The sequence below is a fragment of the Chlamydotis macqueenii genome, chromosome W (genome assembly GCF_036417535.1).
Source record: "Chlamydotis macqueenii isolate bChlMac1 chromosome W, bChlMac1.mat, whole genome shotgun sequence".
NCBI lineage: Eukaryota > Metazoa > Chordata > Aves > Otidiformes > Otididae > Chlamydotis > Chlamydotis macqueenii.
In genome coordinates this window covers 7,520,512-7,534,954 of record NC_141592.1, presented here as the reverse complement: position 1 = coordinate 7,534,954, position 14,443 = coordinate 7,520,512, and the positions used below count along the sequence as shown (strand labels likewise).

Below are 14,443 nucleotides of genomic sequence, written 5' to 3'. Positions count from 1 at the left end.
GAGGTCAGGGTGGGTTTTGGAGAGGGGGACCAGGGTCCCACGCCGGGAAACTTGAGTGGGAGGTGGGATGCGCACGGCGGGGAAGTGGGCTGCCCCGAGGACATCCCCTCCGCGAGGTCGGAGTGAGTTTTGAGGGGAGGAACCAGAGTCCCACGCCGGGAGACTCGAGTAGGGGGAGGCGTCCCCACGCCGGGACACTCGAGTAGGGGGGTCCCACTCCTGGGTCCTGGGCTGACGGTGCCGTGTCTGTCTCTCTCCCCACTTTCTCCGCCGGCAGCTGGAGCAGAGCAGGCCCCCCGGCGCTAAGACGATGGCGACCAGCCCCTTGCCCGGTCCCACCGACATTTTGTTACCGTCACCGTCCAACGCATACCTGCCGGACCCCATGAACCAACCGAAGGGCGGTCACGCCGCCATGAAACCCAACCAAGTGGGACAAGTCATCCTCTACGGTATCCCCATCGTCTCCTTGGTCATCGACGGGCAGGAGCGGTTGTGTTTAGCGCAGATCTCCAACACCCTCCTGAAAAACTTCAGTTACAACGAGATTCACAACCGGCGGGTGGCTCTGGGCATCACCTGCGTGCAGTGCACGCCGGTGCAGCTGGAAGTCCTCCGGTGGGCTGGGGCCATGCCCATCTCCTCCCGCCGCTGCGGTATGATCACCAAACGGGAAGCAGAACGGCTCTGTAAATCTTTCCTGGGGGAGAACCGGCCTCCAAAACTACCGGATAATTTCGCCTTCGACGTGTCCCACGAATGCGCTTGGGGTTGCCGTGGTAGTTTCATCCCCGCCCGCTACAACAGCTCCCGGGCCAAGTGCATCAAGTGCAGCTACTGCAGCATGTACTTCTCCCCCAACAAATTCATCTTCCACTCCCACCGCACCCCCGACGCCAAGTACACCCAGCCCGATGCCTCCAACTTCAACTCCTGGCGCCGCCACCTCAAACTCACCGACAAAAATCCCCAGGACGAGCTGGTCTTCGCGTGGGAGGATGTCAAGGCCATGTTCAACGGCGGCAGCCGCAAACGGGCCCTGCCGCCCGCCCCTCCCGCCGTTACCCCCGCCGCCCCTCCTCACCCGCTGGGCTCGGTGAAGGCGGCGGCCGTGGTAAGGGGGGGGGTGCTGGGCCCCGCGCACCTCCTGGCCGCTCCCCCGGAGCTGCACCAGAAACGGGGGCGTTTCGAGGAGGACGAGGAGCTGCAGGAAGCCGTGGCGACGGCGGCTCACGGCGGGAAGAGCCTGCGGAGCTATCCGGTCATCCCGGTGCCCAGTAAAGGCTCCTTCGGCGGCGTCCTCCAGAAGTTCCCTGGTTGCCGGGGGCTCTTCCCGCACCCCTACGGTTTTCCCGCCGCCGCCTTCAGCCTCTGCCACAAGAAGGAGGAGGGAGGCGGCGGGGCCGATGCCTTCGGTAGGGGGGAGGCGGCGGCGGCGCACAAGGCCGGTGGCGGCGGGGGAGCAGCGGGAGGCGGCCTCTCGGGGCTCTTCTGGCCGGGCAAGAAGGACGCTGCCTTTTACCCGCCTTTCTGCATGTTCTGGCCGCCTCGTACACCGGGGGGGCTGCCGGTACCCACCTACCTGCAACCGCCGCCGCAGCCCCCCGGTGCTTTAGGCTGTTCGTTGGGCGACGGGGCGGGCCTGTTACGCCAGGCCTTCCTGGACCTCTCGGCGCCCGGCGGCGAGGCGGGGATCGCGGGGCTGGGCACGCCGCCCGCCGCCCACCCCCCCCCCCCCCCCGCCCGCTCCCGCCGCCGCCCAGGACCCGCTCTTCGAGGCGCCCCCTGGCGGCGGCGGCGCGGAGCCCGCCTCGCCCGCCGCCTCTGAGGGGAGTAGCGGCGGTACCGGTACCGGGCGAGTCCCCCCGCATCTGCTGGAAATGGCAGCCGGTCGTAAGGCGGGCGGCGGGTACCACCACTCCAGCGCCTTCCGACCGGTGGGCGGGAAGGAGGACTTGGAGAGCCTGGCCAAGCTGCATGGCGGCGGCCCACCCCGCTCCGCCTCGCCGCCACCACCCTTACAGCTGCTGTTGCCGCTACCGCCGCCCCCTGAGGAGACGGGCTGCGAGCGGCACCCACTTCCCCCGCCGCATTCTCCCCACCGCCTCCTCTCGCCCGGCGGCGCCACCAGCTGCAGCTTCAGCAGTGAGGAGGAGGAGGAGGAGGACGAGGACGAAGAGGAGGAGGAAAAGGAAGATGAGGAGCCCGAGGTGGACGTCGAGGGGCACAAGCCCCCCGAAGAGGCGGAAGGCGAGGAAGAACCCCGCGGCGGAGACCCCTTGGCGGCCGCCGGCCGCTTCCCGCTCGCCAGGGGGCTGCCGGAGAAGGGCGGCCGGGAGCGCCCCGCCGCCGGCCCGTTCCCCCGGCCGCCTGCTGAGAAGGCGGGGGAAGGCCAAGCCCCGTCGCAGATGCCTCCTGGTTCCCCTCGGGCAGGCAGCGGCGGCAGCCCGGCGCATTATCCGTCCCTGGAGGAGCAGCCCTCCTACAAAGATGTAAATGTCCCCTTCGGGCACCTTCCCGATGACGCGATGACGGCGGGTACCGACACCCTCCCTGGGTGGGGGGAGATGGGCCGCCGGGTCCACCCACCGCCGCCATGTCAGGCTCCGAGGTTCCCCCCTGCTGCCATGTCAGGCACTGTGCCCCCAGCCAACATGGCAGACCATGGCTGGGCCTGGTGGGCTGCAGCTGGACATGGCCCACTGGGGCCTCCTGGGGTATCGAGCCCACCCTGCTCCTCTCTCCTCCAAATTCAGGGTGGCCCAAACCCCTCTGTGCAGGGTGGAGAGGACCTGCTCCCCACGCGCAGCCATCCCTGTGGGCAGCTGCTTCAATGGCAACGCTGCTTTACGATGTGCTGAGCACACCAGGCCTGGACGCCGAGTCCAAAGGCTGGTTGTGGAGGCGAACAAAAATAAATATGGCAGATTTATTCAGTAGATGTCTTGCCTAGCAGCATGGAGGTGCGTGGCTGTTGGCTGTTTGTGGGTATGGCTTGGTGCCCTGACCTCCTTGTCCCAGATTAACACATGGGAGAAAATAACCCAGGCTCCGTCTTGGGGTGAGTGTCTTCACTCACCGTGCATGTTGCCAGCAAGTTTGTGATGGGATGTGTGTTCCCTCCATAAAGGTGTCTGTGGAAGATGCTATGATGGGATTCCCCACCATGTTGTTTCCCTGGGTGCTTTTTGTGCTCGCTGTTGATAAACAGCTCGAGATTGCCTATCCACTCCTAGTCATTTTCGATACTGATCTTGTGCGTTGTGCTCTTCTGTTTCTCTAGAATCAGAAGAGCAAGGAGAGGAATCAAGTCATCTTGCTTACGAAAGAGGACACCTTCTCAGGTGAGTATGTGCGTGGATCTGCCAGCTTACCGTGAGGTGTGGGAATTCGCAGCTCTGTGAGCTGTTTAGATTTGTTCTCTATCGCTTGATTTGAGCAAAAATAAATCACTTCCGTGATTTCAATTTTAAAAATCCATTAAATATTCTAATAGTCTCTCTATGGTGGTAATTTAGCATTATATTCATTTGCACCCAAAATGCGTCTCTGTGTGTGCTGAATATACAAATATATATTTACCTTTTTTTTCTGAGTTCTCATATTAATTTTGGTTTGTGGTTTCTTGCTGGTAAAAGCGTTTTAAGCATTGCATTTTGTTTGGATTTCAGATAAGAACAAGGAGCATAATTTTTTCATCACAGATTCAGAGCCTTCAGGAGGGGACTTTTGGAGAGATATAGCAGGTAGGTTTGGAAGGTGGTAGAGGATAAAGAGACAGAGACTTAAATTCATAATCAAATGTCTGAATATTTAGTACAAGGGTAAAGATAAAAACAATTCTGAGCAAATATAACTGAGAATAATGCAAATAGGTGGAAAGCAGTGACATTAATAGGAATAAGATTATTAATTGCTGGGCATATTTCAGCAGAAATTTCAGAAATGTGTCAGGTTACACAATGAAACAGGCTGGAAAAGCATAAAATGACAATAATTGAAATGTTCTCTTTGAAACCTTCCATTAAAAAGAATCACAGCTTATTGCTTTTAATATCTGTCAAAAAGACATTAAAGGTGTTTTATGACATCTATGCCAACATTTATATTATCTCCATGATAATGATCTCTACACAAAATGTATAATACATTTACAAAAATTACATTATACAAATTAAATGAAACCACCTTTTACTGATTGCTCAATGTCTCCAAGGGGTTTGGGAAAGACGTGATTAGAAGTTTTGATACTAAGTTGTCTATTGCAGTGTCTTAAGGAGAGGGTTTTGTTTCTTGGGAAAAAGGAATCTAATTTTCCTTTTATGTAATGCAAACTGCCTTGGCTTTGACTATTCACGGTTAATTGACTGTCAAACGAGGTTGTTATCCTCAGGCAATGTCTGCAAATTTGCCTGTCAAATGAGACAGAGAGAGCAAGCGGGGAGAGAGGGAGCTGGAATGGAAATGAAGAAATGGGATCTTATAGAAATCTTATATAATAGCAGAGAACAATTGTGAGATCGCAAACATTTGCAAATGTATCCCATTTCAAAGGGTCTTTTTTAGAAATACTTAATAATAAGACCTGCTTTAGCGATGGTATATGAGGAAGAAATGTATCAGTGTTTTAGATTTTTGTAAATTTTGTGGTTGAGAAATCGAGGTTGTGTACCAATGGATAGCACCTAATTATCTTCTGTACTTTCAAATAATTACCACTGAGAGCACAGCAGTGATACTAACAGTACCCGAGAATTTTTAGGAATACAGTACACTGTGCATAGTCAGCATCCTGCGCTGTGGCAAATTTATTTTGGAAAAAATACTTCTTTTTTTTTTTTGTCTTTTAGAAAGTGATCCTATACATGCTCATTTAAAAAAAGTATATTATGGCGATATGTTGCTTTTTACCTAGATGTTGTAGCTCCTCTCTCTCTCTAAAACTCCAATATTCATTGACACTGTGAGTCCATGGTAGCTATATGTTTATCTTCACAGTAAATTTAAATGTAAATTTTAGTTTTCAAAGGTGTATACTCCCCTGCATGTTTTGACTCTGTGGATAGTCTTAAATATATTAAGTAAACTGGGAGCAGCACCTGGGTGTTTGAACGTCTCAGGACTGGATCTGAGATGAACTGACTGTAAAGAAATGCCAAATGTTTAAGGGCTTGTTTCTGAAGATGATTTCTGTGCGCTCTCCAAGCGAGAGCAGTCCCGTTATCTTCAGAGGGATTCGTATCAGTACGTCTGTGTGGGATTGTCCCTTCTTAATCTTGCCCAGAATTAGTGAGTTATAGTCACAGTGCTTTTCTGCTTGGTTGTCAAACCATTTTGCAGAATATTCTGGCTCTCCAATTTTTTTTTTAATATGCTTAATACATTTATGAGTTACTTAAAGCTGTGCCTTCCTAATAAGATTAAGAAAGATGAAATGATCCTGGGAATTGCTCTCCATATGAGATGGACTTTTATTTATTAACTGAACCTAGCAAAGAGAGTCTTAAAACAAAAGCAATATTTTCTGTGCAAGAGACTGTAAGTACATATGTTTGCTTCTTATTCTCAATGTGCCAATGAACTTAAAAATTCATAATAAGCAGAGCTCTTTCCAAGGCTGAAATAGGTATGGGCTTGAAGATCCTGTAGCAGTTCATCCTGCATAGCCAGTAAACTGTCAGTGAAAATCTCCCTTCCTTTTCTGTCAGATGGTGCTCAGAAAGAGCTCGAAATTATTCAAATTCCCATGGCAGTTTTGAAGGATAACTGTGACTGACTTACGTAAGTGGTCCAGTTTTTTGGGAAAGCTGTGGTTTGCCATCCCAACCCTCCTTCAGCAGCTGGAGTTGAAGGGTAGAAGAGCTGTGTGCGTCTGGCACACCGCAGCGTTGCAAGGCTGCCTTGCAAATGCTATGTACCTTTTAAAGAGGAGTTGAGTTTTGTAAGCTGTTCCCCAACCGATCTAATTTTTTATCAGTTTTAATGAGAAAGGGGAGCTCTAAAATGGGGTGTTAATAACAACTAGAAGTCAGCTTCTCAAATCTTGTTACAATTTCTCCATTTTTGTTGTTTGATTTGTAAAAGATGGTTTGGCAGGTGTGCCAGGAAAATTCAGACTAGAAACGATAAGCCAGATTCTTCTTTCATTTACTCTTAAATATATATCCAGAATAACTCTGCAAATATTGGTGCAATTACTGTAGATTTACAGTAGCCCATGGAGGGTTGAAAACAGCCTGAACTTTATTATATATAGCAAACTGTATGGTTGTGTAGTCTATATGGGCTTAAGTGGTAAAGCATTGGATCCAGAAGTTAAAAGACATAAAATGTTATTATGGAAAGCGTTTGCAAAAAAAGCAAAGAAGTTAAAAGCTGGAGAGGGAAAAGATGAGGCGAAGTTTCAGATGTGGAACCCAGCACTGCATATTAGTAGATAAGATTGTGTATAAATACACAGATCTGCATGACAGACAAAACTGCAGACAGACTGTAGGACTGGGTCCTTATTTACTATTCCCATCTCTTTTCTCTTCTATTATTTCTAAGGAGCTCAGGAGCTCTCTTGGAATTATTAAAAGAAGGAGAAACATTGTTGAATTTCTTTATTTTTTGCAAGTCTCACAGTATTAGGTGTGTTGGTTTTTTTTAAAGCCCCATCTTCTGGAATCTGGTGAGAAACTTGCCTTCCATTTAAAACAAAGCAAGAATTAGAAATTTTCTAGCCCTCTTGCTTCTAAAATAAAGTAATGAAATACTTCCCAGATGTATGCATAAGGTTCAGACCAAAAGCCAACTGATTTGTTATCTCTCTAAAACATTTTGTATTTTTAAGTTGGTCACAGTTTTTGAATGTTCAGTTTGAAATCCTGAAACACTTTTCTCCTCTATCAGTTAGTACTTCAGTGTGGATTTTTTAAAATCAGATATCTATGTTTTCAGCTTTAATGGAGGTTATAAATTAGACTTTATCTGTGCAAAAATTAAAACTAGTTTGTTTTAATGTTAAACTGCTTTCAGGGCAAATTAACATTTGAAGTTCCAGATTTTGTAAGACATGTATATCAGCCCCAGTACAGAAAAGCACTTAAAAGATGCTTATTGAGTTTCCTAAAATAGGCATATTTTCCCAAGTCCTAATTACCCTATTGATTATTCCCCCCAAAAGCAGCATGAATATGCACGGTGCATTAATATTTTTAGGAAGGGTAGGATTTCTTCAGGACATACACAAGAACTGTCTTGAAGCAAGTAATTAATTGCAAATACAGATGGAGCCTTTGGAGTTCTGTAAGTCTGCTGGTTCGCATCTGCCTGTATTTTTAAAATGGATATATATATTTATACTCTATACTCAGAAGATGCTGACATCTTCAGTACTGCAGTCTGTGTATGCAAACAGCACTCTCTCCAGATAAAAATACCAGTGGATGTTTAAATTATGGTAGACCATCGATGCTGTGGGCTTCATAACGGTAAAGCTCACCTAGTAGGAGTGAGCTGCAGAGCTGGTTGGCAGGAATCGCATGCTTTGTGACACTTAAGTACTGTCCAGGAATAACAGCTGATGCTGAGACATGAGTGGGTGGATGATTTCTGTTGATGTGGTCTGGCACTGCAGGTGTAGTGAGAATTGTAGAGAGTACAAGTTGGGGACAAGGCACAGGGTTAAGAGTCAGGAGAGCTGAGTTATATTCCCGGTTCATCGGAGCTCTGTACTGGGCAAATCAGTTGTCCATTGATGTAGCTGAGTTGTCTGGACCAGCGTGAAAATTTTTAGCTGCTGTTTGAAGAGAACTTTGAGAGCTTCCCGAGGAAGGACTGCAGGAGATTGCTCTAGGTGGTACAGCATGAAGAGGTAACCTGGCTATGTCTGGTTTGATTTTGTACAATGAGGGCAATGTGCATTTATTTTGGGGAGAATAAATTTAGAAACGTTCCTGTTTGTTTCTTGTATTAAAAATCCAAACCTTAACTACTCCAGTGGGTGTAGAGCTAATAAAATGATGGCATCACAAGAGCTGAGGTTGTGTAAATGTACGAATCAGGACCTCTGATTCAGAGTACTGATAAAGTAATTTGAGGTGTGTCTACCTACAGACATAATTTTTGCTTTCCTCAGTGGGTGGATGTTCATGTTCCAGATAAGGTGGCCATTTGTGTAACCCAAAAATACAACCTGTCTACCTTCATTCCCAAAGGGTCTGTGCACCTGAGCTAATCGGGAAGAACAGAGGTACCAAAAACTTTAGCTGAGGCAGTGGAAGCTGGCTATAAATACTTCATCCCCTTTCCCCTCCTAGCCAGCAGACAAATGAGGTATAGTTTGATTTTTCTGAATAAACTGAGATAGGCCTCTCTTAAAGAAAATCTAGGTGTCCATACCAGGGGGCTGCACAGCTTTCAGTGCTACTGTTTTAAATGCTGCTACAAGTTTATGTGTAGACAAGACCCAAGAGAGTTATGGTGGAGCTATTAGAAGGGGAAGTGATTTTTTTCTTAGACTGATTTAAATTCTTTCTGTTTGTTTGTTTTTAAACACCTATTTAGCTTTTAATTAACATTTAAGAGAAAGGAAGCTGGTTAAATATTCAATACCTCCTCCCTTTCAATTAAGGTAGAACAGTACACAACACATGATGAGGCCTCTGGGAAGTATGGAAAAAAGGAGAAGAGCAGGCTCCTGATTATCATTTTCAGTGGGACTGGAAAAGTGAAACCCATCTGATTATTATTACTGTTAACAATAATAATGTCAAGGCTGTTTTTGAACATCAGAAAGCAGTTTAAAAATGCAGTTATTCTTTAAAACCATATGTGCTGGATTTTGCCTTTAAATACCTTCACTTTTCACATCCTGTTCTTTACTTATTTTGGGGGCAAGGATGGGGGATTTTCTACTAAGCCTTTTTGGTAGCTTAGTAGGGAGGCTGCAGATGCTGGAGAAGTTATTCTTCATGCTACATGCCCTTATTTTAATTTTGATGGAGTTCTTTCAGTCCCGGCGAGTTGGCAACCTCAAACCATACAGCCCTGAGAGCTCAACCGAGCAAGTGGGAAAGAGCTGTGTTGCCGCTATGCTCTGTGCTAGGATCTAGTCTCTTCCTCTTTCTCTTCCTCCTCCTTGAAGAATCCAGTCACCTTCTGTCTATGAGCCTATTATCTCTCAGAACTGCACATAAAAACATTAGGAAAAGAATGCCTCAAGGAAATAAATTGATTGGAAAAATATACTAGTATATATAATTTAATAAATACCCTTCCTGAACTTAAATTCTTTCTTTTTTGATTCTATGTACCCTCATTCCTAATTTATTAAAAAAATACTTATTTTGTTAGCAATCCTCTTTAAAACACAATTATGTTAACTTAAAAAATAAACCATTTTACATTATGGAAACACCTCAGACCACTGCCCAAAAAGTGATGTATTTTTCTTTTTTATTTTGAAGCTTGCCATTTCTTTTAATGTGGTGAGATAACTTACCTGTAGAAAGCACTTTGTTTATATCAAATATCATACTAAAATGATTTTTTAAATCATTGTGTTACATAAACAGATTTTTAAAATGGAATTGCTGGCACCAGAGAAGAGTTGTGTAAATATATATGCCTGAATGACTGGTTGCTTTTTTTTTTTAAAGGAACAAAGAGACAGCAGATGCTAAAATGCATAGCTATTGGATATGTTTCATATACTGTGACTTCAAGGTTTACTGGATATAAGAATGCATTGATTTTTAAAAACAGAAATAAAGGTTTTGCAAAAAGATTTCTGACTGCATATAAAACAAGATGTCCTGGTTTCAGCAGGGATGGAGTTAATTTTCTTCTCAGTAGCCAGTGTGTTTTGGATTTTGTGTGTGAAGAATGTTGATAAAAACATTCTGATGATACGAGTTGTTGTGAATGAGACCAAGGACACTGTCTGGCTTTCCAAGTCTCGTTAACGTGCAGATGCAGGAAGCTGGGCAAAAGACAGACAGAATAATTGATCCAAACTGGCCAAAGAGAGTATTCCATGCCATCAACGTCATGCTCAGTATATAAGTGGGGGTTGCCCATGGGAGGGGGCATCAATTTTCAGTTATTCCTTTTCTTGTCGGGTATCCGTTTGGGCACCCTTGGCATTCTTTTCTTCTCTCTTGCTTGCTGGCATCGTTCCCTCTACCTTGCTAGCTTGCTCTCCCCCTTTGCTTGCTGCTCGGTGTTGTTCCTGTGATCGCTGCTCAGGACGGGCTGCGTCGGTCATTCGGACATCGGGTGGTGAGGAATTGTACATTGTTCATTTTGTATATTTTGTATATATTAATATCCTTATATCCTGTTAGCTTTGTAGTTTAGTATTTTTAGTAAACTGTTTTTATCTCAACCCACGAGTTTTCCTTTCTTCCCAATTTCTCTCCCCTGTCCCACTAGGTAGGGGCAGGGTGAATAAGAAACTGTGTGGTGATCCGGGCTAAACCACCACAGTCTTTTTGGCGCCCAACGTGGGGCTCGAACCCACGACCCTGGGATTAAGAGTCCCATGCTCTACCGACTGAGCTATCGAAGGGGCCTCATTAGATCAGTCGTGAGATCATCGGACCTTAGTCTGAGGATCCAAGGTTCAAGCCCCAGTCAGTCCCGAAGGGTTGAGATAAGGACAGGTTTGAACACAGTGTGTTGAAAACAGATTTGTTACAAGTGTTCATTAAGCCGGTTTGGTCATCGCTGGGCACAATGTTATTTTATTTGTTCTCGCAGTTGTTTTTAGAGCTGTACTGGATAGCACCCTACTTGCCGTATTTTCTGTTTGTCGGTGTTTGTGCACGCTTTATCAATGATGTGTGTTGGATCAAAGGTATCGTTCTGCTGTGCTATGCGGCACTGATTTGTTTAGTGAGATTGCTGGTAACGGGACCATTTTCATATCTGTACTCAATGGCGGCGGGCAGTGTGCAGAGCGAGGAGGCAGAGGCAGCTCCACCCGGGTATTTCGGGAGCCATCTTGTGGGTGTTGTTTGGAACTATACCTGTTGTTTTGTTCCGGGAAGCCAGGCCACGGGGGGAACATCTGTTTACAGCTTTCCCCACCTCACCAAGCTAATTTCAACAGCTTTTGAGAATTTTGAATACCCTTTTTATACCCCTACCACCATGTTCATGGTGACAAGTCTCTTGCAGCTATCTCAGATCTTGATATTGATGAAGTTTAAACAGTTTTTTAAAAGTATTATGGCTCCTCCAATCCCTGCAACAGACACTGTGGCTACTCAAACTGCTGCTACAAATACTGCAGCTACTTCAGCCGCTACGGCAGGTGCTGCAGCTACCCCAGCCCCTGCTACGGGCACTGCGATTGCTTCAGCCCCCACGCCAGACACTGTGGCTACTCAAACCTCAGCAAGCAGTACCAAAGAGAAACCGAAAAACCAATCATCCACACCAGTATCAGTTGCCCCTGTACATAAGAAATACACCAAAAAATCAGTTCGCATAGTGAAAGATGATGATGAACCAGGCCCATCACATGATCAGGGAGACACAGAAGGGGAGGTAGTCACCCGATCCCTATCCCTGAGTGAGCTGCGAGATATGCGAAAAGATTTCAGCCGTAATCAAGGTGAGCAACTTGTCACCTGGTTGCTCCGATGCTGGGACAGAGGGGCCAGTAGCCTGGAATTAGAAGGCAGGGAAGCCAGGCAGCTGGGATCTCTGTCTAGGGAAGCAGCCATTGACAGGGCGATTGGAAGAGAGTCAGCAGCCTGCAGCCTCTGGAGGCGACTCCTGTCGGGTGTGAGGGACAGGTATTTCTTTAAGGAAGATATTGTATGCCACCCAAGCAAGTGGACCACCATGGAGAGAGGTATCCAGTTTCTGAGAGAATTAGCTGTTCGGGAGCTGATTTATCATAACCTGGATGACCCACGGACATCCGTAGATCCAGATGAAATTGAATGTACCCGACCCATGTGGCGGAAATTTGTACAGAGTGCACCATCATCGTATGCCAACTCATTGGCAGCAATGAGTTGGAAAGATGATGAGATGCCACCAGTACGTGCAGTGGCTAACCAGCTCCGACAATATGAAGACAATCTCTCTTCCCCGATGCGGGCCTGTGTCTCAGCTATAGAAAGACTGACTGAGAAATCTGAAAGCCAGTTTGAAAAACTGTTAGAAAAACTATCTGAGGTGTGTGAGAAACTTGAAGATTCTTGCTCCCCACCTGCACGGACTAATATCTCAGCTATTAGAAGAAGACCTCATCCTCCTCCTGCTCAAGGGAGACGGTACACCCGACGAGATGACCTATGGTTTACCTTGCGTGACCAAGGAGAGGATATGAGGAAGTGGGATGGAAAGCCTACCTCGGCCCTAGAAGCACGTGTACGTGAGTTGCGAGGTAAAACAATCACAAAGGGAGGTTCTTCCAGGCAATTTGCTGCTCCAGTCTCCAGTGGGCAGTTCCCCAGACAGCGTAGAAGGGCTGATCTCACCTCTGATCCTATGGAAGGAACTTCTGATTCATATTCACAGAAAGTGAATAGAAAATATTACAAACAGGACTAGAGGGGCCCTGCCTCCAGCCAGGCGGAGGAGAGGGACAACAGAGTTTATTGGACTGTATGGATTAAATGGCCTGGCACATCAGACCCACAAAGGTATAAAGCTCTAGTAGACACTGGTGCACAGTGTACTCTAATACCATCAAGTTATAAAGGGGCACAACCCATTTGTATTTCTGGAGTGACAGGAGGATCCCAAGAGCTGACTGTATTGGAGGCTGAAGTAAGTTTGACTGGGAATGAGTGGCAAAAGCACCCCATAGTGACTGGCCCAGATGCTCCGTGCATTCTTGGCATAGATTACCTCAGGAGTGGGTATTTCAAAGACCCAAAAGGGCACAATTCAACTTTAAAATTAGCTTATTGTGATGACCTACTAGCAAATGCATGGTGATAGTACAAGTTTTTTGAGTAGCCGCTGTCTTATCTGTTGTGTGGTGACCTATTTAGTACTATGTCTTTTTATTAAAAAAAAAAAAAACCCCAAGGTATTTCCTCCATGATTCTTTCTTCCAAATACATAAACACATGAGTAACTTTATATGTCTTTCTTGTGATTGCTCATCAGTAGAGTTAATGATGTGTATTTGCTGGCTGGACTAAACCAAAAATTATAATCATAGAATCATAGAATGGTTAGGGTTGCAAGGGACCTTCAAAGGTCATCTAGTCCAACCCCCCTGCAAGGAGCAGGGACATCTCCAACCAGATCAGGTTGCTCAGAGCCTCATCCAGCCTGGCCTTGAATGTTTCCAGGGATGGGGCATCCACCACCTCTCTGGGCAACCTGTGCCAGTGTTCCACCACCCACACTGTAAAAAAATTTTTCCTAATATCTAATCTAAACCTACCTCCCTCTATTTTGAAACCGTTACCCCTCGTCCTGTCACAACAGACCTTAGTTAACAGCCTCTCCCCATCTTTCCTGTAGGCCCCCTTGAGGTACTGGAAGACCGCTATCAGGTCTCCCCGGAGCCTCCTCTTCTCCAGGCTGAACAGCCCCAACTCTCTCAGCCTGTCCTCATAGGAGAGGTGCTCCAGCCCTCTGATCACCTTCGTGGCCCTCCTCTGGCCCCTTTCCAACTGGTTCATGTCCTTCTTATGTTGGGGGCTCCAGAAATGGACACAGTACTCCAGGTGGGGTCTCACCAGGGCAGAGTAGAGGGGGAGAATCACCTCCCTCGACCTGCTGGCCACATTCCTCTTGATGCAGCCCAGGATGCAGTTGGCCTTCTGGGCCGCAAGGGCGCATTGCCTGCTCATGTTGAGCTTCTCGTCCACCAGCACTCCCAAGTCCTTCTCCTCAGGGCTGCTCTCAATCCATTCCCCGCCCAGCCTGGATTTGTGCCTGGGATTGCCATGACCCAGGTGCAGGACCTTGCACTTGGCCTGGTTGAACTTCATGAGGTTGGCACGGGCCCACCTCTCCAGCCTGTCAAGGTCCCTCTGGATGGCATCCCTCCCCTCCAGCGTGTCGACGGCACCACACAGCTTGGTGTCATCGGTGAACTTGCTGAGGGTGCACTCTATCCCACTGTCCATGTCGTCGACAAAGATGTTGAACAGGGCCGGGCCCAAGACGGACCCCTGAGGGACACTTGTGACCAGTCTCCACATGGACATTGAGCCGTTGACCACCACTCTCTGAGTGCAGCCATCCAGCCAACTCCTTATCCACCGAGTGGTCTGTCCATCAAACCCATGCCTCTCCAGTTTAGAGAGAAGGATGTCGTGCGGGACAGTGTCAAATGCCTTGCACAAGTCCAGGTAGATGATGTCCATTGCTTGTCTTTTGTCCACCGATGCTGTCACCCCATCATAGAAGGCCAGCAAATTGGTCAGGCACGATCTGCCCTTGGTGAAGCCATGTTGGCTGTCACCTACCACCTCCT

General features: G+C 47.3%; 1 protein-coding gene and 1 non-coding gene across 2 annotated transcripts in view; one reads left to right on the top strand and one right to left on the bottom strand.

Annotated features, from left to right (window-relative positions):
- Positions 1-310: 310 nt before the first annotated feature.
- The window catches only part of LOC147596574 (SKI family transcriptional corepressor 2-like), a 33,519-nt gene continuing 19,386 nt past the window's right edge, over positions 311-14,443 (top strand). Inside the window, 4 exon segments of the mRNA XM_086769590.1 lie at positions 311-1,743; positions 1,745-2,492; positions 3,284-3,344; positions 3,672-3,746. Coding sequence (XP_086625716.1) covers positions 311-1,743; positions 1,745-2,492; positions 3,284-3,344; positions 3,672-3,746 — 2,317 coding nt within the window.
- TRNAK-CUU (transfer RNA lysine (anticodon CUU)) lies at positions 10,483-10,558 on the bottom strand. Its single transcript has one exon. It is a non-coding gene; the product is annotated as a tRNA-Lys (tRNA).